A 24,102-nucleotide genomic window follows, 5' to 3' on the forward strand; every position below is an offset into this window, starting at 1 on the left:
AGACGGCCTCGCTTAACCGAGAGAACTTCCGGGTCAAGCAGCAGCTCCGGCCGGAAGGAGCTCGGCAGGCGTCTGGTGAGTGAGGGCTAGTTTGGGGTCGCTGTAGGGGGTGTGGAGGGTTTAGTGGGGCACCCGAGACGTGGGTTTGAGCCAGTGGGTTAGGGTACAAGGTAAAAGAAGCTGGAGTATCCGTGGCCGTTTTGCAAGCCTGGCTTGGACTGCTGCAGGCATTCGGCCATCCTGTATTTACTGAGCTCCACCTACCTGCCAGACACTAATCTGGGCTTTTGGGACACCCTGGTTTACGAGAGACTGTGGCTTTGTGCTCAAGTAGTTGACAGCCTAGTGGAGAAAACCGACCATAAACAAGTTTACAAGCAAACACGGTTATCTAAGATAGTAGTGCGTGCTTTAAAGAAAATTAAGCAGAACAAAGTGATGGAACGAAGCGAGGGGTAAATCTTATGAAGAGCTGCTGATGAGTATTAGGAGCAGAAGAAATAGCAACTGCAAAGGCCTTATCATGGGAACAGACTGAGCCAGGTTAAGGAAAAGGCAAAGGGCCACTGTGAGTGGACCGAAAAGAGGAAGATGAGACCAGGAACTTAAACTGGCCAAATTTTGTAGGGTTTGTGAGCCAAGATAAGAATTTTGACTTTTATTTGAAAAGCAGTGGAAAGGCATTTGAAGGCTTCTGTGCTGAAGAGTAACATGCTGTGATTTATGACTTTAGCTTACCCCTGACCCCTCATCAAAAAGATGTACCTCTTCAGTTGCTCTTGGGCAATGAGAATGCGTGAAACCAAACTGATAGCCAGAAAAAAGTTACAGACACCCTCATTGTACAGATGTACAGATGTGAAAAAAGTCCCAGAGAGGTGAAGGCACCTGACCTTTTAAGAACCCGAGACTTCTAACTCAATTTGATGTTTTCAGAGTTATTTTAATATCTATACATAATAACTGTCACTTCCTAAAACCCTTCAGATAGTTTATTTGCTTTAATGGTGATCCTCTAAATTTAGGGGCATCAGTATCACCTGGGAGCATGTTAAAAATGTGTATTCTCCCCAAACTAAAAACACTATAAGTATAAAATAGGTGTTTTCTTCTGATCTTCTGTTGTAATGGAAAGTGCATAGAATTTGGAGTTTAAGAATAGAAATTTGGAAACCGCTTGCTGCTGCTGCTGCTGCTAAGTCGCTTCAGTCGTGTCCGACTCTGTGCGACCCCATAGACAGCAGCCCACCAGGCTCCCCTGTCCCTGGGATTCTCCAGGCAAGAACACGAGTGGGTTGCCATTTCCTTCTCCAGTGCATGAAAGTGAAAAGTGAAAGTGAAGTCGCTCAGTTGTGTCCGACCCTCAGCAACCCCATGGACTGCAGCCTTCCAGGCTCCTCTGTCCATGGGATTTTCCAGGCAAGAGTACTGGAGTGGGGTGCCATTGCCGCTTAATTGTGTCTTAATCTTATCTTTTAAATAGTGTTGATGATAATTGTAGTGAAAATTGTTCCAAGTTTTTGATCTTAGAATGTCTTGAGACTTTTAAAACTTTTTGAGAATATTGAAGAGGTTTTGTTTGTGTGGCTTATATCTATTATTATGCCATTTTAGATGTCAAAACAGTTTTCCAAAGAGTTATTTATTTAAAATAATTAAATTCATTACATGTTAACATAAAAGGCATGTCTATGAAGAATAGTTTGCCCGCAAAAAAAATTTTTGAGAGAATGGCATTGTTTTGCATTTTTACAAGTTTCTTTAATATCTGACTTAATGGACGACAGCTAGATTGTCATACCTCCTTTGCATTCATTCTCTTGTGATATCATTCATTATGTAGCCTCTGGAAAACAGCACCTATTGTGTGAGAATGAGAGTGAAAGGGCAAATAATGTTCTAGTGTTGTTACGAAAATCATTTTGAAGACGTCTCAGGGACCCCCAGGGACCCGTGCAACACATTTTGCAAATTGCTGAATAACAATATGGTTATGAAAAATTAAAAGATATATGGGCTAAGTTTGCGTGGGACCAAGAAATCTGCATCTTTAATAAGCACCCCAGATTAATTTAAGTGATCTAAGAATTGCATTTTGAGAAAACGAGTTATAGATCAAATTCACTCTAGAGTGTTCTGCCCACCAAAAAAAAGAGAGAAAAACTATGTTTCCATATTTCATATCTCTCCATTAACAATTTCCAGAGATTGAGACTAAAAAGTCAGTAAGACATTTATAGCAGGTCCCTTTCTGACTGCCACATTAATGGGTGTCTGAATTCAGAATGTTGATTCCACCCCCACCAAGGGGGTTTTAGACTCTTGTCTTTGGTAAGCTTACAGTCTTTTGGACATACAGATAATTCATAAAAGAAGGAAACTGCGAAGTCTTACAGTTGAGTGCTGTCAGTGTGCTAGAAGACTGACAGCAAAAGAATTCATCTGAAATCCAGAAGGAAGAGTGAGAGCTTAGGTAGGAAGGCTTCTTGAATAAGGTCAAAAACACATTGGATATTGTAGAGAAGGTCCAATTTCCACAGGAAGATGGGGAGGGCAGGAAGTTTCAAGCAGAAGGGACAATTAGAACCAAAACTTTTAAGTGGAAAGTTATTTGGAGATAATAGAGAGTGAAATAAGTATAGTTAAAGCTTTGAGCCATGACAGGGAAGCTGGGGAAATTATAGGATTTAAAGGAAAATAGGAATGATAATCAGTTTGTAAGAAAACTGAGACCGCTAAAGATTAGATTACACCTGTCACACAACTGATTAGTGACAGGTATAACTAAAGACCAGATTTGACTTCTAATCCATTCATTCCTTTAGCAAGGAATTAGTGTACATGAAGGCACAGCTGGGCTCCAACTTCGAGCTTCTCTTCTACCACCTGAATCCATTCCTGGAGAATTATGGATACCATAAAATGTGAAGCTTATTTCATGGGTAGAGGCTTTTAAAATTGCCTTGACTCTTTTGGGTTTGTGTTTAGGACCAGTTCTGAGGGGAGCAATATTTGGGACATCAGAGGGATATGGTGGGAATTAAGGAGACCCATTTAAGAATTAAGAGGATAGTGTGGTACCCAGGTAAGGTAAAAGGACCAGGTGACCTAGGGCAGGGACAGCAGGACTTAATCGAAAAACATCTAGAAGGAAGAAGGAGAAGGTGAATAATAATGGCATGAATTTAAAATGTACATTAGTTCATCTAGTGTTCACAACTACCTTATGAGGTGGTTACTGTAAATAACCTTATTCAATAGATGTATATACTAAGGCCTCTTGATCCCATAGCTTCACACAAGGATAGGATCAAGCACTCTTAATCCTAATTCGCACTCCTAACCACACAGCCATGATGATACTGTAACTTTGATCTTGCAAAACTGGAAGATTTGTATTGTGTGGCTATCATTCAAGTTATATATATGCTAGACAGGTAGATCTGAGAGTGAGAGTAAAGATCTTTTTTTTAGTTATCCTGAAGTTTGAGATACTGGGGGGTAGGGTCAGACCACAGAGGGAAAAAAAATGAGCAAGGAAATCAGTGTCTTTGTGTAGCTTCAGCAGATGCTTATGGCAAAAATGATCATAGTCAAGGGCAAAACAAATAACCCTGGGTTTGAAGCACAGCTTCAGCAAATACAGAAGAGGGTATTCCTCAGTGTGCCAGAAAATATGCTGACGTTTGAGTGCCTAAGCGCCAATGATGAGGTATGCAGTGGCTCCAAGATTCTATTGGGAGCATAAGGGCTATGTTAAGTTAGAAACTTTTTGGAAAATGGCCCTCAAAATGGTGATTTCTGTTTGTGTATTACTAACCTTTGTATGTTACAGATTGCTATAGTAAGGCTTGCGTGTAAGCAGAACAGCTTTTTGTTTGTTCTCTGAAAGGATAGAGGAGTGCTAACAGTCTGCTCTTCATTTCCTTTTTCTCCCCTTTGCCAATTCAGAATGTCACTGACCATTTGTGTGCCTTGTGTAAGGGAACTTCTCCATTTTTCAAGTGTAACAGTGCAGGCAGAGAAGAGTGGATGAGTTGTAAATACAGCTCAAATGCATTTAATTATGGAGAATGAACCATTACAATCCCAGTATTCTTGGAGCAAAAACCAGTACCATCTGGGCATCAGTGTTTTTCCTTCCTTTGAATTATCCCAGAACTATTTCTGCAAACAGCCATTTCTTCAGCCAACTTAATATTGAGCCACGAGAATGGAAATTAGCCACGTTGCTTCCTTATTCACTTCTGTTGAGAATTGGAACAGAATGGGAATATTTCTTCTCTCAGAAGTTGGCAGGCACAGCAACAAGGCAGTCTGTTAGGGATGATAACTTAGGCACTTTTCTTTTTCCTTTTTAATGATACAGCCAATATCCAGAATGGTTCTGTAGGGTAAAATCATCTATATTTCTGATTATTCATGATCCTAGAGAAGCTAACTTTTTACTGTACCTGAAAGATGAAAAAGGAGTTAGATTAAATTTAAATATCACACTCTTCTGTTATTCCTATTCATGCAGAAGACAGGTAATAAAACATTCTACTAAGTAACTTCACTCACAAGCATAGCATAGCTCTTTTTAACTATTTACAGGAAGTGGCACTTTGATTTTCCTTTTTGAACTCTTCTTAACCTCCATATGTCAGCTGCCCCATTGAGAATAGCAGGCATGATATACAAAGTCCCAAACTTAAAACTGAATTGCATTCCTAAAATTTCTGAAGTCTCCCTTTCTCTTTTGTGCTCAGAGCACAATTACACTTCTGTTAAGTACTTCTCTTATATATAGTTGTCTCTTATATATACTTGTCTTATATATAGTTAGCCCTTTCTTTTCCTGTCTTCCAGGTTTTGCTGAACTTAATCTTCTTTCTCCCACCTGACCAGTTCTCCATTTCTTTCATTGTTTGCACATTCAGTTTTCATTTTTGTGGTTTTAATTTTGAATGAAATTAGATAAAGATGTTTATTTCTTTAAAAAAAAAAAGTCTTATTGGAGCCAGGAAGTAGAACTCTGTCAAGAGCCAGAGCAGCATGTGTGAGCCTCTCTTTCTCTTCCCCTCTGTAACTCTCTCCACCACCACCACCCGCCTCCCTAGACCCCGTCTCCTGGCTGCTCTTTTTCCCTTCTCCATCCCTGTTGTCCTTTAACGTGGTTGCCTCAGCTCCCTATAATCCTTCTCTTCCTCAAATGTCCCTAACCCACAGTGTCTCAGTCCACATTCCAAGGGAACATTCTTCTTAGTGAGTTGACTTCCTCCTGGATCCAAGAAGGCAGAGCTCCAAAAAAGAAACAACAAAGGCTCTCTGGCACAAACTCAGGACATGGTGAAAACAATGTAACGTCCTGTTAGTCTCCAAGGTCCGTTTACAATGCCTGTTTGATCCATATTTTTGTCAACTATTTGCACTGAGAGAGGAGTGTGAAATTTAAAATTAAAGACTGAAATTACCTTATGATGTTACCCCTTCCCCCTCCAAAATATTTAAGTGGTTTCATGGTATTCCAAGTAAAAGTGTTTTATATATCTTAAATAATGGTTTTGCTGTAAAGTGTTGATTTTAGCACTCGAAGTGATATCAACAATAATAATAACTAGAGTTAACAGTGATTACTGTTACCAGACTCTGTTTTTCACATACTGTCTTTTTCAGACCTTGCAATAATCTTGTGGAAGTAGATGCTATTATTTTCCCTCATTTAAAGATGAGGGAACTGAGGCATAGAGAGATTAAGTCATTAACAGAAGTCGAAAGGCTGATTAGAGTCGAGCCTAGGAAACCTGGTTAGAGAGTCTGTTCACTGAAGTTCTCTGCCACTCTGCCTATCAGAGGCCTGCAAGCATGAGTTTCTAGGGTGAACTTAATCCAGAGTGGAATCTGAGTGATAGCTCTTTTGTGCTGAAAGTGTTCAGACAGTCGAGCACCATTAGGTAGGGCTGTTACAGAGGAAATGAAGAAGTATATTAGTGGTTGCTAGTCCATGAGCCTTGTGCCTCAGAATCACCCAGAGAGCTAATTAAAAACCGTAATTCCAAGGTCCAAACCCAGAGATTTTTATTCACTGGTCTGGGGTGGGACCCAGTAATCTTTATTTTTAACAAGTTCTTTAGGAGATTGAGATGTTCAACCTGGTTTGGAAACTGTACTTGGTTATCTTTTATTCCTACCATTATTTCCTGGGACACGATGGTAAGTGAAGACATTGAGGGTTAGTGGTCGGTTCAAGGAATGCATTTAGGCATTATGCCTTTAAGATCTTTTGAGGTTACTAGCAGTAGCTCTTTTTGTCTCAGAGAATAATCACAAGTGCTAGTAAGTGCACGTAAGTCTGAATAATTACGATCCCTGTTGTATAACATTTGTCAGTTTACAAAGATCCATCACATACTTGATCAAATTTAAACTATTCATCATTAAGTATTTATTGAGTATGTGCTAGTTATGACACATAGCGTTAAAAAATACAGTCCTTGTGCTTAAGAGGCTCATAGGTGAGATGGAGTAGACTGCCTGGCAGTACAGAGCCAGGTGAGTCGTGTACTGGTGAGGGCCACAGGGCTCAGGGAATAGCCGTCTTGCATTCAGGTGAACTCCTGATCTGGATGGGAAGAAGCAGCAGGCCTTGCGAGGAGGCTCGGGGAAGCTGCGTAAAGAAGGAATTCCATAAAAGTAAATAAATAAATAAAAAAAAAAAAAGGAATTCCACACTGCAATAATACTGCCAGGACACTTGCCCCACAGCCCCCTCATGTGGAGGCTATTCGTTCCTCTGAAATGCTTACATCTCAGAGCAGGGAGAGTGAGTCCATTTCTTCCATTCCTGGTGTCTTCTTCCTTGATCTTGGGGTGACAGTAGCATCCCCACAGGTGATCTACCTCACTTTTGAGCCTTTTAGTTCTTTGACTGCTTCACCTTGGACAATTCTTAATTATAGTGAATTTCCTTCACTCACTTCAGCCTCCCACTCCAGTTCCCAAAGTCTTATCTCCAGTTTTTATCTTGGGCCAAACTGCTCCTCTTCAGGATCAGGAATGAGACCCATGACTCTCTGGCCACCGTCTCTCATTATGACTGCTTGTAGCTCTTTTTCTTGACTACCTTGCTAACCAATGACTGATCTGCTTTTTCTCTGCCCCATGTCCCTTTACCTCGATGGCTCTCCCCAACATTCTCCATTCCCATTTACCCCCCAAGTCTTGTCACACACCTTACTTTCTCAGGGAAGCTTTCTGCAACATGGTTAGCTCCCTATAGCATCCTGTACTTTCCTTTGGGTAGCATTTAGTGTATTTTGAATATATTTAATGACCATGTCCTCCACCTGACTGAGTTCCATGAAGGCAGAGACAGTGTCTGTGGTACAGTAGGTTGGCACATAGTAGGTACTCAGTAGACACTGTTGAATAGATGAAAATGTATACCCCTAGTCTAAGATAGTGGGTTGTAGACTCAGTGGTAGGAAGCAGTGGGGAGGAAAGGAATGGCAGGATAAGAAGTGAGGTACTATTAGAATAAACAAGTTGTGGAGGTTTGTTTTGTTTTCTCTACAAAGAGAGCAGGCCTGCAGCTCAGAGCCTTCAACAGATAGAAGTTTCTCTGCAAGTTAATAACATGGCTTTGTTTGCATTGTGCCTAGTGTACAGTTACTTTTATCCAGATTTTGTGAAAGACAATGAGTTTAAGAAAAGCAGAAATAATAATTTATGAAAAGCATAAAATATAATTTTAAGAAAAGCATAAAAAATAATAAAAAGATACAGTTTTTAAACAAATCATGACAGTAGAAGAAATGAATGAAATTTGGGAAATGCCAACTTGGACAAAGCCACAGAATCTCCTTATGGAAGTCCTGGGTGAAACTTGGAGTACTTTTCAGCACATTCATTTCCTATCACCATTGAGAACCAGTAGTCTAGAATAAAGAACAAAAATCTTATCTGCCAGTTGTAGTAGAAAAGAAGTTGAGAACTATCAAGCCTGAGCACAGTGCCTGGTTTACTTCAGTCATTCTGTAAGCTTTTATTTCCATTGTTTCCACTCTCAACTCCCTCCCAATAGAGGCCAGGATTCTCCTGCTTACTATATAATATGAAGAGCAAGTCAGGGTGAAGAGGTTAGATCAGATCACTTCTGTAATCCCCTTCAGTGCCCAAGAGCTTTGTGTCATTTTAATGGGATTTGGGGAAGAAATGAAAACATACAGTGTTCATCTATTATGTATAGCAAACTCTGAAGTTCTTTGTTTTACTTCAAATGGTCCCTCCTTAAATTTGCAAGATAGAGAAAATTATTGTCATCATCTAACCATCCTTTCAAGGACTAATGAAATTTATATGATATTTACAACTTAACTGTCAAATTTAGACTCTGAGCAGTTTAATGGCAAAATACAGTGATCTGTTGCTTTTTGTGTTACATGATCAAGCAGCTTTTGTATGAATATACAGGGAAGTAAGTGTCATTTCCAAAACTCTTTAGTTTGGCCCTTACAAGAAATAAAGTTAGGTGTTTCATCCCATATTTTATAGAAATTGAAATATTTCTGTAAGAGTCAGTGATTTTAAAAGAGGAATCAGATGACCAGGAAGTTGATCATAATCACATAGATTCTTGAAATGGGATATTATTTTGCTTTTATTTGTGATATTTTACTCTTCTGAATGTGTCTAACAATCTTTCTCTGTAGTTTGTATTTCTGCTAACTAGACATTTAAGGTGTCAGTTCCTCCCATAGCTAGTTTATAGACTTTGAGTTAGAAATTTGGTATTCTTACAAGCTTATTAAATATACTGTATCTTATCTCTTGATATTGAAAAAATTATTAAAGGAAAATTCTTTTGTTTAATGTTCTTACCCAAGAGGAAAGTTCTATAGCCTCAAAAGCCAGTAACTATTTATTTATGCATAGTGGTGCAATTTTCTAATATTACAAAAAAAACTACTTCAGGTAGCCCTGCGTTATTTATATCTAATGTCTATATACTTGAATTACTCAAATTTTGAACTCCATGGTTATAATTATTATGTAGCAGTTGATTTACATTATTGATATAACAGCAGATGGTAATGGTGCAGGTTGGAATAAAAGATCATTAAGTTAAATATTTTAGCCTTCATTGGCTCCCTCTTGCATGGAATTTGTCAGAGTGAAATAGAATCACAACATTTCAGAACTAGAAGAGCCCTTAGAGATTGTCTCATCTAGTCCCCATTTGACACATGAGAAAACAAGCATAGCTATTTGCCAAGGGCTTACAGCTAGTTATTAGCAAAGCTAATACCGGAATCTAGATCTGCCATTTTCCAGTTCAGTGTTTTTTCTGCTGACTCTGTTGAAATTTTTAGGTGGTATTTTCACTGTTTCACTTCATAATATTTATGTCAGTTATTCTAATCAGTTTCACATCTATTTATTTCTCGAACATAAAGCTTCACTCCATTATGAGTCTTTGTTGGTTAAATTTTGTATCTGGCTCTCTTTCAGGTTGGTCTCCACTCGTATCTTTTAATCTTGAAGACTCCAGAATATACCTGGATCTACCTGTTTGGTTTTTTTTTTTTTTTTTTTTTTTTTTGGAAAATTCCAGTACCAAGCAATCAATGACCCACTGTGCTCTTGTTATAATATAGAAGCTATTGAGTTCTCCAAATATAAACGAGATTTTCTCCCATTTTCCCATGAAGCCACTTTGTTGTTTATCCACTTTAGTGGTGAGTGTTATTGTGCCAGCTGCTTTTGCTTTGGAAGATGTAGACTTCAACCAGATGATCCCACTGGGAACAAATCACAGTTCTTCCAATGCATCATTTCTTCCAAGTTTTGAACTCTCAGCAGATTCCCACTCAGGTGATGACGTCATCATAGCCAGAGAGGGAACTAGTGTTTCAATCAAGTGTCTTCTCACAGTCGACCACTATGAACCGGTCTCTTGGTACAACTCAAAAGGACAGCAGCTGGATGACAGAGACAGAGGTAATTATCCCAAAGCATAATTAGTCAAGATTACTCATTTCCTGTTACTTCAATCTTGGTTTTATGGCATATTCAACAAGGAATATCCAAGATGAGGTACTGCAATAAATAGTTAAAACTTTTGAAAGGCCCAGGGTATTATACCTATCAGGAAAAGTGAAATAATGGTAATTACTGAACCAGAAGAAGAAAAAAAATAAAGTATAGTTACAAATTTAAGAAGTGTTCACATAATGATGGTGAGCTGTTTCCTCCCCTCTTGGCGAACTGGTTTCCTTCTTCATTCAAGGTTGGCTCCATCAGGGTTGCTGCACACAGCTGTGTGGACTGTGTACTGCACAGCTCCAGGAGCACCATTTACCTAGACTGTACTGTGAGTAGTACAGTGTGCTGGCCCTGTATGAGTAGATCAAGAAGGATTTTGGTTAAGTGAACTTGTCATAAATAATTTTTTTGTTTTTACTCAGAAATGAATTACTAAAAATGTTGGAGGAAATCCCGGATGTTTTTGAAAATGGTTATAAAGATCAGTACATAAAAGTTTTAACTCCCTCTGAGAATCAGAAGGGCATGGAGGAGGAACTTTATAAGCCCTTCCAGCTCATTTCTCTTTTTAATTCTGTACCTTAACTGCATGAAAATAGGAAAGTTTCTCTTTACATATTTTTGTGTCTCAGTCTTAAAAAATCACACAAACATCATAGTAAGGTGACCAAGGTCTACCTTTTGACAGGTTTTTATTTGATTTTGCTATTTAAGAACCTGTGTACACATCTTAATCAGAATATTGTTTCCTTTAACTAGTGTTCTGTTAGATTTTTTTTTTGAAGACTACCTGTGTTAAAACACCTTAGAAAGAAATCGCCATGAAATATCAATGGGGTAAAGATTAAATTATGGTATCCTCACAAGCTACATTTTGGAAAAGGCCTGCTTATATTTTCTGTTAGAAAGATAGTCTAATCTCTTGGCTATTTATCTTAGACTGGAAAACAGAAAAGGAGACAGATGGTGCTTCCTTCTAAAGTATATGCTAAACATTTTAACCTTCTACAGACTGAGAAACTGGCCACCAAGGAATTGAAGAGTTAGAATGTTAGAAAGAACAGAGCTTCTTAAGAATATAGATCTGTTAAATCAGAATGTCTAGAGTGGTGCCCTGAACATGTATTTTGAACATGATTTGGGGTTCCCTATTTGGAGCCTTATCTTTTTTGGCCCTAGGGTCCTGACAAACACATCTAAGATGTGAGTTACTCAGTAAGTGTGATTATTATAGACTGGTCGTATAAACAGATTTTAGGAGACCAGCCAAGTAGAATGGCAGTTTTATTTTTCTATTTTGCCTTTACTTTGAAAACCACTAACATCTATCACTGATGCTTTCAGCAGCAGCTCTGGACAATTGTATTAAATTTTATGAATCTCAAGTGAGAGGAGTTTAAAAAGCATGTCAGTCTAGTATAAGGTTCATAAATCTTGAGCTATTATCAGCAAGTGAGCTAGAGAGTTTAGATTGTGGTTATAGTGGTTGATGAATGGAGTCTATGTATATAGTTCATCATACTGTGGATTCACAAGATATCTTTTTTATAGCTCCAGGTTTATAGACAGAAGCTTGTAAAATAATGACTATATTCATAGCTACATGTTTTCCTTCTCTTTTTACATTAGTAAAAATATAACTACAGAATTTAGATAAATGTTGATGTAGATAAGAATGGGCACGGTCCACAGTGCTTACTAATTGAAGTGCCCCTAAATCCTGAACCGTAGAATCTCAGAGATGAAAGGGAGCTAGAAAATTAGGCACTGAAGCAGTGCTTAACAAGCAGTCCCCCAGCCTCCTCTGGGCCACTACCTGTAGGCATGGGGACCCATACCCTCCACCCCATGTTAGCCCATCTATCCTGTCTTTGAATGGCAGTTAAAGCATTTGTATAGTTAAAGCACAGAGCACACTGAGGACTTAGAGGTGAGAACTGTGCAGGCAGAGCCAAGTTATTCAAGGCTGTTGGTCCTTGTGCTTTGGTTTTCATACTCATATACATTTGTATACACATTCCTGAATGAAGATACCTTCGTGTATGGGAGAAAGGCAGCATGTTTTCAATTTAAAGTAGAAGCCTAGGCATGTTAGGGCAACTTTTATTCTGTCTGCCAAGCTGTTCATTTACCCTCACTTGTGAGACATTGCTTTTGGCTTGTGCTTTATTTACTCTGGCCAGAAAATCAAGATGTTATCATCAACCAACCTTTTCTAACAAGACAAATTAACATGTATAAGGCATGCCAGATTAGCCAGTTAGTAATTGAACAAATACATTAAATTGGTAGGGTTTTGTTTGTCTTTTCTTAAGTAAATAAGTAAACAGTAAATTATTGAAAGTTAAAAAGGAAGTAAAAATTACTCATTACCCTATAAATAGCCATTGTTTTGTATTTCTGAGACATAGCCTTCTAGTTTATGAGAATGTGTAGGTAGAGACTGTGATATAGACACATACACACATATATATAAACATTTCTTTTTAAGGTTAGTCACTTAGCATTATGTTGACACACCTGTCTCCCTGAAAGGTGTCTTACATCTAGCAGTGAAAAGGCAGCCACAATAATCGTTAGTTTCAGGAAGATCTTGATTCCCTTTTTTAAGTTCCAGCCTGTTTAAAATTCAGACTCTGAACGTAAAAGTCTGCCCTGTCTTACATCATTTAACAAAATAGCAGAACCTAATAGATGAGTTGATGTAACGTGCTCTCATGAAGAGGTGGAATATTGATAAGGTAGTTTGCGTATTTAGTAATAGTACTCTTTATGCTGTAATTTTTTATTTCTGTTGGGTTATCAGGTGGAAAATGGTTGGTTTCTGATAACTTCCTGAATATCACCAACGTAGCCTTTGCTGACCGTGGGCTCTATACATGTCATATCACCTCTCCAACCCGTGCCTCCTACTCGGTCACCCTGCGTGTTATCTTCACCTCGGGAGACATGAGTGTCTACTACATGGTTGTTTGCCTGATTGCCTTTACAATCACTCTCATCTTGAATGTTACACGGCTGTGCATGATGAGCAGCCATCTTCGTAAAACTGAGAAAGCCATCAATGAATTCTTCCGAACTGAAGGGGCAGAGAAACTCCAGAAGGCCTTTGAGATTGCAAAACGCATCCCCATCATCACCTCGGCCAAGACTCTGGAACTTGCCAAAGTCACGCAATTTAAAACCATGGAGTTTGCTCGTTATATCGAAGAACTGGCAAGAAGCGTCCCTCTGCCACCCCTTATTCTAAACTGCCGGGCCTTTGTAGAGGAGATGTTTGAGGCTGTGCGAGTGGATGACCCTGATGAGATGGGAGAGAGAATTAAAGAGAGACCTGCCTTGAATGCGCAAGATGGCATCTTTGTCATTAACCCAGAGATGGGCCGGAGTAATTCACCAGGAGGAGATTCAGATGATGGTTCCCTGAGTGAACAAGGCCAGGAGATAGCAGTTCAAGTTTCTGTCCACCCTCAGTCAGAGACGAAAAGTATTGATACTGATTCTCAGGACAGCAGTCATTTCAGCCCACCTGATGATACAGGATCTACTGAATCGAACTCTAACTACAAAGATGGGTCATTTGAAAGCTGCCAACTGTGAGCTACCCTCATACCTACAAAAACAGCTTGCAGAAAAAGAACATGTTTCATGCAGAAAATAACATTTTTATCAAAAAATAAGTAGGATTTCCCCCCTCATTAATATTAAGCCTATCAGAACATGAATTATTACCAAAATCTTTCTAAAACTTCAGCATTTTTCCTTTCTGATCTTTCTCAGTCATTTTCCCCAAGCTTGATTAAATGATACACATTGAGATTTAAAGGAGCCTGAGAGATCAGTGTAACGGGGAAAGTACCACACCCAAAATTGCATGACTTCTCTTCTAGTCACAGTTCTTTCATTGCTTAAAGCTGACACTTCTCTTGAAGCCTCAGTTTTCCCGCCATTAAAAATGAGGGATTTGCACTAGATGATATCTAAAGTCCTTTCTAGCCCTCTGACTTCTTACCTACCACCTTTAAACCATAAGAATCTTCAGCTCATTTCTAAATAAACCCTTCCCTAGACTTTGAGTCCCTTTTTACAGAAAGGACCTACCTGAGATTTTATTCTGTGATTTGGATTCCCACATCAATGCGGTGCATAGAGGTGTGGGTGTTTTTCGGATGTCTTGCTGGTAGAGCATACAATTGTATATGCTCTGTTGAATCTTTCCAGTATCACCCATGAATATATTGCTATACAGATATCAGGGACCTAACTGCTCATGAGTAAGCTACTTTCCATGAGTAAATTGGTCCTTGTGAGGGTATAGCAGTCTTTTTAACTTACTGAGGTATCATTTAGCTCACTGAGCTGGCACTGATTTCTCAGCTGATCTCCCAAAGTGAAAAATTTGTTCCTAAAGAATAATGTCTTTATTGTTTTTAGAATAAGAAGCAGTGTCAAATCATCTGTCTCTGGTAAATTATGGATTTTGACATTTCTGTTAATGGAATTTCTCAGGCTTTCCCTTTTTAAAAGTACTGGACTCTACGAGACAGTTCTGTGTTTGGGATCTCATTCCAGAGGGAAACCCACAGCTGAATTCCTCTTTAGACCTCTGTCAACACTCTTTACTCTATCGTCTTAAATACGGTGCTAAAGGTTGCATGCCTCCTTACCTTGTTTGTCTTGTTTATATTTTATTGTTGCTGAGGTTTTTATTTTTGTGTACATCAGATGTAGAATTTTAAGCTAGGGCTGCTTTTGTGGCCTTTCTGAGAAGCACTAACCTGAAATAAGATTAGAGAATGGTGTGTGCTGTGTGTTACTATATTAAATATATAGATACAGATATATAGGTATATATATACACACACATACAAATGATCTAGACATAAAGAGGGAGAAAAATTATGAATGATGCCACTTGATTCAACTGTGTATAATAAACACTTCGGACAGTATTTGTTGCCTGGCTGAGATCTGATATAATGGAATTGTAAATACTCTTCAGAGTCATTTCTTCAACTACAGTAAGCTTGGCGTCATATAATTTTAAGAACTTGGCAATGGAGCTCTGTGTGCTTCACATTTCTTCATTTGGCTTCTGATTACTGAAGCTTTACTTGAACTAGAGGTTCCTGAGGGAAATGTTCAGGGGAGGTTTTATCAGGATTTTAATTTAAGGTTTCAAATGGAGGAAGGCAGGAAATTTGAAGTGTGGCCAGATAGAACTCCTGCCTCCCTTTGTGAAGGCTTATCAGAAGTAATACATCTGGTTCTGGATAGCACAAATGAATCAATATGCAGTTTTATCAGGTGGCATTTCAGATAAAGACGATAATGCTGCCTTTTCTGTCTCTCAGGCTGTTTCCATGGAAACCTCCAGAGCCAAACAGAAGCTACCAATCATTTAGCCAAATCTTGTCTTGGCTCATAGACCTGTATTCCTTTAAAGAAAACTGTTTTCATACATTTGGCTATGAGAACAAGGGCTCTGGAACATGCCCTAGATTATAGAACACTTCTTCCCTTCCCAGAATGTTTCTCTTGAGAATTTAAAATTCTTTAAAATCCTTTTCTAAGGTCTGAGTCTGTCCCCTAAATGTCCCTCAGATCTTTAGATAACACTTCATAACCTGTACCTATATAGCAGGTTTGGGGTCATTTTTAGAATGTAGCTTGTCACATTAAAGAGAATGAATTTACCCCCCCATGTTTTCATAATAGACATACGTATTTGGAACCTTAAGGTAGACGTATTTAATGATCAAAGTCCTGGGAAACAGGGCTTGGGAAAAATAAGAAATATTCAGAAAAAAACTGTAAGTTGCACAATACTGTATAAGAGATATAGGCTACTCTAGTGTATCCTGGATAAATTACTTTAGAAGTGTAATGGTGACAATTTAGTTGCCAAAGTAATTGGATTACTCTGAGTATTCCAGGTTATGGTGCCACTGATAAAGTAGGTCAAAATTTAAGTGGAGCCGGTACTTTGTAAATCTGAAATAGTTGTTCACAGGAAGAAAATCACACTCGCTAACATTTTCTCTAGCTAATCAAATACTCTTCATATATAATTAATACTCCTGTTATCTTTTTGTAAAATCCTTAACCTTTTGAACTTCAGCTACAGTCTAACAGTCTTTTGACAATAGTGGTAGTGTAATTATCCTTCTGTCTTGCTAGATTTTATAATTGGTGAACATGCCTTTACTCGGCAATTTGGATTTGAAATAGTTCTGTCATCATTTATAAATTTTGTCTTGTATTGGGATTTAATGACCCTTATCATCCTTGTGAAATAAAATGGTGGCTTTGTAAAATAAATTTACCAAGACAAGGCATATAAACATTTTTAGAGATTCCTTGCCAGCTGAAATTCCTTACCAGTCAGGCATCTTTTGAACTGGTATGCTACTTGTTTATAAGCTGTTTGATAAACCTATCCTCAAAGTTGTATCTGTTCCAACACTTTAGTTCTTGAGTCTGGCCCAGTGGACATTTTTATTTCCTCCCAGCCACCTTGATATAAGTATCTTGGGAGTTGCTGACACCAAATGGTTGTGTGAAGGCTCCTGGCTTCGTCACCTCACTTAACACATATTTTTAAAGTGAAAATTCACAGCTTTCCCTTTTGTCCTCAGTGAACCCGCGCCATAGTCCTCTCCACGCCCTGCACGTTGTTTCAGCCTAGGTCAGATTTTGTATTCTGTATCCCAGAGCAGCATGGGAGCATGGCATGTTTGTTTCCAGGGCCCAGCCAGTCATGGGTGCTAGTCTTGCCTCTACACACCAGCTATTGTAACACAAGTATTGAATATATCAGATTTCCTGAATCACCATTTAAAGAATACAATCTTTTCTCTCCTAGGCCAGCAATGTTAAAAATGCTAAGCCTTATGCATAACCTCTAGGTTCTCAACACATTTCATAAAAGTAAATGAATTACTTAATATGGTTCAGATGATGTTTAAATAGTTACCTTTTTAATGAATACTTATAATTTTGTCCTTTTTTTAAAAAAAAAAAGTTGTACTTGAATGTAATGCATTAAATGTTCAGTGGAGTATATTTTGTTTGTCTGAAGTCTTCTGTAGAGATGTATTCATTTTTATGTTGGTGGAATTTGATGTTAATGATTTTGAGCAGGGGTAAATTTGAAGTCAATTTGGATGCTACTATGTCTACCCATTTAAATTTTACAGATGTTTACTAAGCATCTGTATGTTCTCGGTGCTATGAGCCATACTGAGATGGGTGTCCTGCCTACAGTTGGCATGAGAGTGAAGTTACCAGACCATCCTCACCTGGCGCAAGTACAGCAGTTTCCCATTTCTAAAATAAAGCCATTCTTAGGAAAGGCAGAGCTTGAGTAAAGGCCTAGAGGTAATTTAGCACATGTTTTAGAGCAGTGGTCCCCAACCTTTTTGGCACCAGGGGCAGACAGAGCAGGGGAAGTGGGTGGGTGAGTGTGAGGGTGGGCAGGATGATTTCAGGATGATTTTTATAAGACGTGCACAACCCGAATCCCTCATATGTGAAGTTCACAGTAGGGTTCTCACTCCTATGAGAATCCAATGCCACCACTGACCTGACAGGAGGTGGAGCTCAGGCAGCAATGTGATGAATGGGGAGTGGCTATAAATTCAGAGGAAGCTTGACTCGTTCCCCCAGCGCTCACCTCCTGCTGTGCAGCCCAGGCCACCGACAGAGGGGTAACAGTCTGAGGCTGGGGCAGTTGGGGACCCCTGTCTTACAGAGCTTATGATTAGTGTGTAGGGTTTGTGATGAGGTGTGGCAGTGGGGAGAGCAAATGTCTGCAGTCCCATGGCAGTGAAGCAGGCATGGAAAAGCACAGGATCTCAGGAGACAGGCAAAAGAACAAGTAGAGGTCAACTCATTTCTTAAATGCCACAGACTCCTTAGAATGACCATTTAGCCCCTATCTTGGGACTTGGCCTCTCTGGACTTCAGTAAAGTGGAGTTGGTAACACCTACCTCACAAAATTAACATGAGGATTAAATACAGCAACATGTCAGCAAATACTGTGCAAGCTATGACATGCAATATAGTGTTCAGTTGTTCAGTCGCTCAGTCGTGTCCGACTCTTTGCAACCCCGTGAATTGCAGCACGCCAGGCCTCCCTATCCATCACCAACTCCCGGAGTTCACCCAGACTCAACGTCCATCAAGTCAGCGATGCCATCCAGCCATCTCATCCTCTGTCATCCCCTTCTCCTCCTGCCCCCAAACCCTCCCAGCATCAGAGTCTTTTCCAATGAGTCAACTCTTCGCATGAGGTGGCCAAAGTACTGGAGTTTCAGCTTTAGCATCATTCCTTCCAAAGAAATCCCAGGGCTAATCTCCTTCAGAATGGACTGATTGGATCTCCTTGCAATCCAAGGGACTCTCAAGAGTCTTCTCCAACACCACAGTTCAAAAGCATGAATTCTTCGGCACTCAGCCTTCTTCACAGTCCAACTCTCACAGTGTCTGGTAATCATGTAGCCATAGCGTCAGCTTTATTAGCAGGCATGTCCAGCTGATGACTGGTTGCACTTGGACTCAACTGAGAATTCTCCAGATGTCTCTCAGTTACAGTTGCATTTGGCTGCATGCCACAGAAACCCAGTTGTGGTGGCCTACCCAAGTAAGAGGTTTATTTTTCTTAAATAACACAAAGTCCAGAGAAACTCAGCCCTAGGCTAGAACAGCCCAAGTTTGGCATCAAGGGCTCCATCCGAGTCTTTTTTTATCAAAAGACTTCTAGATTTCTTTCCATCCTTAGCATGTAGCCTTCATCTGCACAGTCACAAGATGTTTGAGATTGGGTTCCCCAGAGAAAGGATTCCTCTGCAAGTAGTTTATCTGGAAGGTGAACCCAGGAGTGAGATGAAAAAGAGCCAGTACAGGATGAGTTCATTATTTCTCTGAGCAACTGGGCTCAGGCCCTCTGGGGGAGTCAGGACACCCTATCTGCCCCTTGTGTTTGTAGCTTACACCTCAAAGTTGTCCCATCTGAAGGCCAAGGAGCTTGGATGTTTATACACCAACTTCTGTCTGTCAGTGAGGGCTGCTTCCAGCATCACTAACTCTCTGGTACTTCCGACCAGGCTAAGCATGATCCTATAGCCAGCAGAAGCCCTCTGCCAGAGGTACAGGAGCTTTCAATAGAAAAATCTGTAGTCAATATAACAATTTCATATGAGTTTCAAAAGGTTATGGACAGAGTTCTGATGGTACCTGCTACATAGGACAGTTGCTTCCCTTCAGCATCACGTATACATTCCAGGCAGGGAGAAGGCAACAGACACAGTAGCTGAGTCTGTACCTTTGTATTAGGAAGGCAGTAGCTTTCCAGAAGCCTCACCCGACTTCACTGCCAGAACTGGGTTCCATGCTACCTGCTGTAGCTGTAAGGAAGCCTGGGAAGATGAAATTGTATGTTTTTTAACTGGACACACTTCCCCAAAGTGTTCTATTAAGAAAGGAGGGAGGAACGGAAGTTGTGGGCAACTGGTAATTGCAACAAGTTCATCTTCATGTGAATTACAGGAGTAAAATGCAATTCTGTGGTGGGTAAAATTGCAGGCTATGTTCCTTGATATTCACATGTGTGGACGACAAATGTCACCTGCTATATCTGTAAACAAAGGATGGTGCAGCCATCAAGCCATCAGCCACTTCAGCCTTCCCCAGTTGCGCACCATAAGGGGATTCAGGATGGAGACTAGCAGGATACTGGCCTTAGATAGGTAAGGTGCCTATCAAAGGGATGATTTCAGTGACCCAGACTCACATCTTCCCAGACATAGAGAAGGGTTCAGTTCACTAAATTGAGATATCTGGGTTTTCTTTGATTTACAGTAAGCTTCTGCAGTAACCTTTCTGCTTTTGTTGCAAAAACATGTACCTGGCTCCTCTGTTACTTCTTCAGAACAATCCCTCAGAGCTCTCTGGGAGCCTGGATCCTGGACTTAAGTCCTCAGTATAAAGTCCTTGGAGTCCACTGAATAAAACATAATTCTCAACTTTTAGGTTGTGGTGGTGGTTTTTTGTTGTTTTTTTTCAGTTGACACATGCAAGAATCAAGCATTAAATCTTAGGTTAAATCTTCAAGTCATCACTTATATTATCTCCAATTGGCTCAAACAGCAGACAGACAAGTTATGGGTTTCTGTTGGGGCATAATTGGCTTATCTTAACCTATTTATTCATGAACAGATATGTACTGGCCACCTGCTATGAGCAAGCAATAACAAAAATCCTAGGGGACAAGCTTGGCCTGTTGTTAAAAGAAAAGTAAGCCTGTGTGGCTATGAGGAAAGACTGTCAGAAAAGCATACAGGGGCCGGGAATAAGGTTAAAATATTTCAAAGTTTATTTCTTAAGAGGAAATGCTAGCAGTACCTAATTTAGAAGAGGGGATTTGGCAATGTAGGTAGGAAAGTTTGATCATTCAATAGTACTATTCATTATTGTCCTGGAGTTATCTGCAGCTGAAAAAAATTCCAATTTGCTAATTTTCTTTAAGGAATTAAACTCCTTCAGAGCTCCTTAAATCCCAATCATGTTCGTGAGTTTTCATGTTTTCACTGGAACCTATTGATTAGGAAATATATATGTAAATATACATATGTCGCTCCATCTGCCTGGATGATCATAGCTGCTGCCAGCAGGCCGCTTCTTCCTAACAGTTGGGAACACTGCTTTGCCTCCTGCTCAGCTGTATGAAGAAGGAAGACTCAAGTGTCCTAAGTGACAATAAATCAGCCTTCTAGGGGCCTCCTTACCAGAGAAGAGCCACTCTCTGGGAAAGTTTGTCCCTAAGCAGAAGGGAAGTTAATCAGGAAGAATTCCATCTGAGGGGTAGTTTTGCCATATGAATTTCATTGCTCTTTCAGAAACTACAAGCAGGTGGATGGATCATGCTTGAGGCTGCTGTGCTCAAGCCCCTGACCCTTTGAACACCTAAGGCCCTGCCTATTCAGTTTTTCAACAAATGTTTGTTGCACACAAATGAGGGATATCATCATGAGCAAAATCAGAAGTGGTGCCTGTTCTTTGGGAACTAATAGTCTATAGGAAGACAGAACCTATTCAAATAGTCACATGTAGGGTTGTTTTAGTTGCTCAGTCGTGTCCGACTCTGTGACCCCATGGACTGTGGCCCACCAGGTTCCTCTGTTCGTGGGATTTCCCAGGCAAAAAGTACTGAAGTGGATTGCCATTTCCTTCTCCAGGGGATCTTCCCAACCCAGGGATCTAACTTATGTCTACTGCTTGGCGGGCAGATTCTTTACCACTGAGTCACATGGGAAGCCCCCATATGTGGGGTAGATAGTTAAAAACTGAGAGGTGTGCTAGAAAATGAGTCTGTGAGATCTGGATCTAATCAGAGGTCAAAGAAGAATCCACTGAAGTGACACTAGAAGCAGCAGTCATTGCTTGAGGGCTTATTATGTTTCCCTCCTGAGCCAGAGACTATGAATTTAAGACCGGGATCCTACTTAGAAGGAATTTATAGACATCTTGAAAAAGGAACTATCTGAAAGAGACAGTGTGGCATCAAGCACTAAATGGATTAGCACTAGATAGGAAAAGCTGAAGGAGTTAAAGATGAAAAGTGAGTGATAATAGAGGGTGGGCAATAATATGAAGGGGGTGAGATTTGAGGCAGACCAGAGAGGCTGAACAAGACTTCGACAGGGAAGGAAAGGTGTTGATCTGGTCATGGAACTCAGAAATCTTCAATACTGTCCTACTTTCTTTGCAGTAAAAAAAAAAAAAAATGACCTCCCCATAATCTTCTGGGCTTCCCCAGTGGCTCAGCAGTAGAGAATCCACCTGTGATGCCTGGGACAAGAGTTTGATCGCTGGGTGAGGAAGATCCCCAGGAGAAGGGCATGGCAACCCACCCCAGTGTTCTTGCCTGGAGAATCCCATGGACAGAGGAGCCTGCTGGGCTACAGTCTATAGGGTCACAAAGAGTCAAACACGACTGAAGTGACTTAGCAGGCATGTACATGATCTGCTCCGAGTGTGTCTTCCCAAGTCTACCTTTTAAAGACACCTCCACTCTCTTGGAAATAAAATAACATTCTACCTTTTATATTTGCTCTTTTCCTTTCCAGTTTATGAGCAACTTGAGAGATGACATCATGTATTAGTCACCTATCTTTATAGCCCTTTATTCCTTAGTGTAACACCTTTCTTACAGAAGAGACAGTAAATGTTTTGTCTAATGTAACTGGATTTTGGTTGGGAGGGAGCGAAATTGTTGTGGTATGGTGTATGACCATATTGGTTAATATAGGACTTAGGGGTGAGGACTGGGGAGGTGTGGCTGCCCCTTCTCCAACAGCCCTCTCTTCCTTGGAGACATCAGTGACGTTCAAGTTCTAAATACCATCATCACACTGGTGACTCCAATTTGATATTTCTACCTCTAAGTGCTCTCTTCCAGACTTGTGAATCTAACACTTCACGACTTGGCATCTCCAATTGGCCAGGTACCTCTAAAAGGCATCTCAAAATTAATATGTCCAAAACAGAATTTTTTATTCCCTGCCCTGATAACAAAGGAATACATTCGTTTCTATGCCCACCATCTTCTGTCAGTAAATAGCACCATCATCTAGTTATTTGCTCAAGCCCAAAATTGGTTTCATCCTTGACTCAAGTTCCCTTACTCTCAATATTCAATAGATTAGCAATTTCTCTTATTTAACTTCAGAAACCATATATCTAATCCATCCACTGCCCTCTACTTCCTTTGACATTGATGGTGTCTGGTCCAGAACACCATCCTCTCTTGCCTGTATTATTTGATGTCCCCCACTGTTGTTCCCAGGTGATCCATCCATTCTCAACAGTTCAAGCAGACTGAACTTTAAAAGCATAAACCATATGTTATCCTCGGCTTATATTCTATAGTGTCTCCCGTCACTAGAAGAAAATTCTGAAAGACAGTCCATACTCCTCACTGTGGCCTTTAAGACTCGCTATAAGCTGCTCCTCAACTGTCCACACTCCTCGCCCACCACACACCTCATTTTGCATCCCAGCCACCCTGACTTCCTTGCTGTTCCTTGAACATACCAAGCTGCTCCCACTGCAGAACCTTTGGTCATGTTCCCTCTGCCTAGAATGCCTTCCTCCAGATGTTCCCTTCACTGGTTTCTTCTTGGCATTGAGATCTCAATGATGCCATTACTGTTTCAGAGAGGCTTCCACACAATAGTAGGTATCCCCAGGGTTGGGATTAGAGTCAGGGCTAAATAACTCTAATAATAACTTTTATTTTTACCATAGTGTTTGTCACTGTTTGTCTTAGTCCATTTGGGCTACTGTGACAGAACACCATAGACCGAGTAGATCAGAATTACCTCTCACAGGTCTAGTGGCTGGGAAGTCCAAGATCAAGGTGCCAGCAGATTAAGTGTATGGTAAGAACCTGCTTCCTGGCTTGCAGATGGCTTTCTTCTTCTTGTGTCCTCATGTGGTAGAAACAGGTGAGAGAGCTCAGCATGGTCTCTTTTATAAGGACACTGATCTCATTCGTGAGGGTCTACCCCCATGACCTAATTACTTCCCAAAGACCCCCCACCTGACTACCTCCTAATACTGTCACACTGGAGATTAGATTTCAACATACAAATTTGGGGGAACACAAATATTCCATCTATCACTCCATTAGATATTTATTTACTTACTCCTTGTCTATTCCCCCTATCTACAGTATCAACTACATGAAAACAAGGACATTACCTTATTTCCTGTTATCAGCAACTAAAACAGAGCTGGGCACCAAATTGACAATCACTAAAAATTTGTTGCATCACTGATACAGGTGGATGGATGAATTCTGATTACATAAACTTAAATCATTCAGCATCTTTGCCTCAGTTTACCTCCTTCCCTGATGCAGATGGAAGGTACTATACTGCTTATCTCATCTGGAACACAAAGGACACGGTTAAGAAATGAGAAGGCTGAAGGCTTTACCACTTATTATGAGAAAAATATTGGAGTATATGGGCAGGAAGCCATTTGAAAGTGGCAATGACAGGCTAATGGAG

At 40.1% G+C, this 24,102-nt stretch overlaps 1 protein-coding gene across 2 annotated transcripts; it reads left to right on the forward strand.

Moving 5' to 3' along the window:
• Positions 1 to 22: 22 nt before the first annotated feature.
• On the forward strand, positions 23 to 17,091 carry MFAP3 (microfibril associated protein 3). Of its 2 annotated transcripts, XM_005209650.5 has the most exons (3): positions 23 to 75; positions 9,493 to 9,981; positions 12,833 to 17,091. In XM_005209650.5, exons 2-3 carry the CDS (start codon positions 9,687 to 9,689, stop codon positions 13,624 to 13,626), a joined length of 1,089 nt encoding a protein of 362 aa, XP_005209707.1. In that variant the 5' UTR covers positions 23 to 75; positions 9,493 to 9,686; the 3' UTR covers positions 13,627 to 17,091. The 2 variants fall into 2 exon arrangements, with proteins under 2 accessions (XP_005209707.1, NP_001159991.1); NM_001166519.1 differs by lacking the exon at positions 23 to 75 and having other exon boundaries at positions 9,672 to 9,981.
• Positions 17,092 to 24,102: the final 7,011 nt, after the last annotated feature.

The sequence above is a fragment of the Bos taurus genome, chromosome 7 (assembly GCF_002263795.3).
Source record: "Bos taurus isolate L1 Dominette 01449 registration number 42190680 breed Hereford chromosome 7, ARS-UCD2.0, whole genome shotgun sequence".
In the NCBI taxonomy this organism is placed as follows: domain Eukaryota; kingdom Metazoa; phylum Chordata; class Mammalia; order Artiodactyla; family Bovidae; genus Bos; species Bos taurus.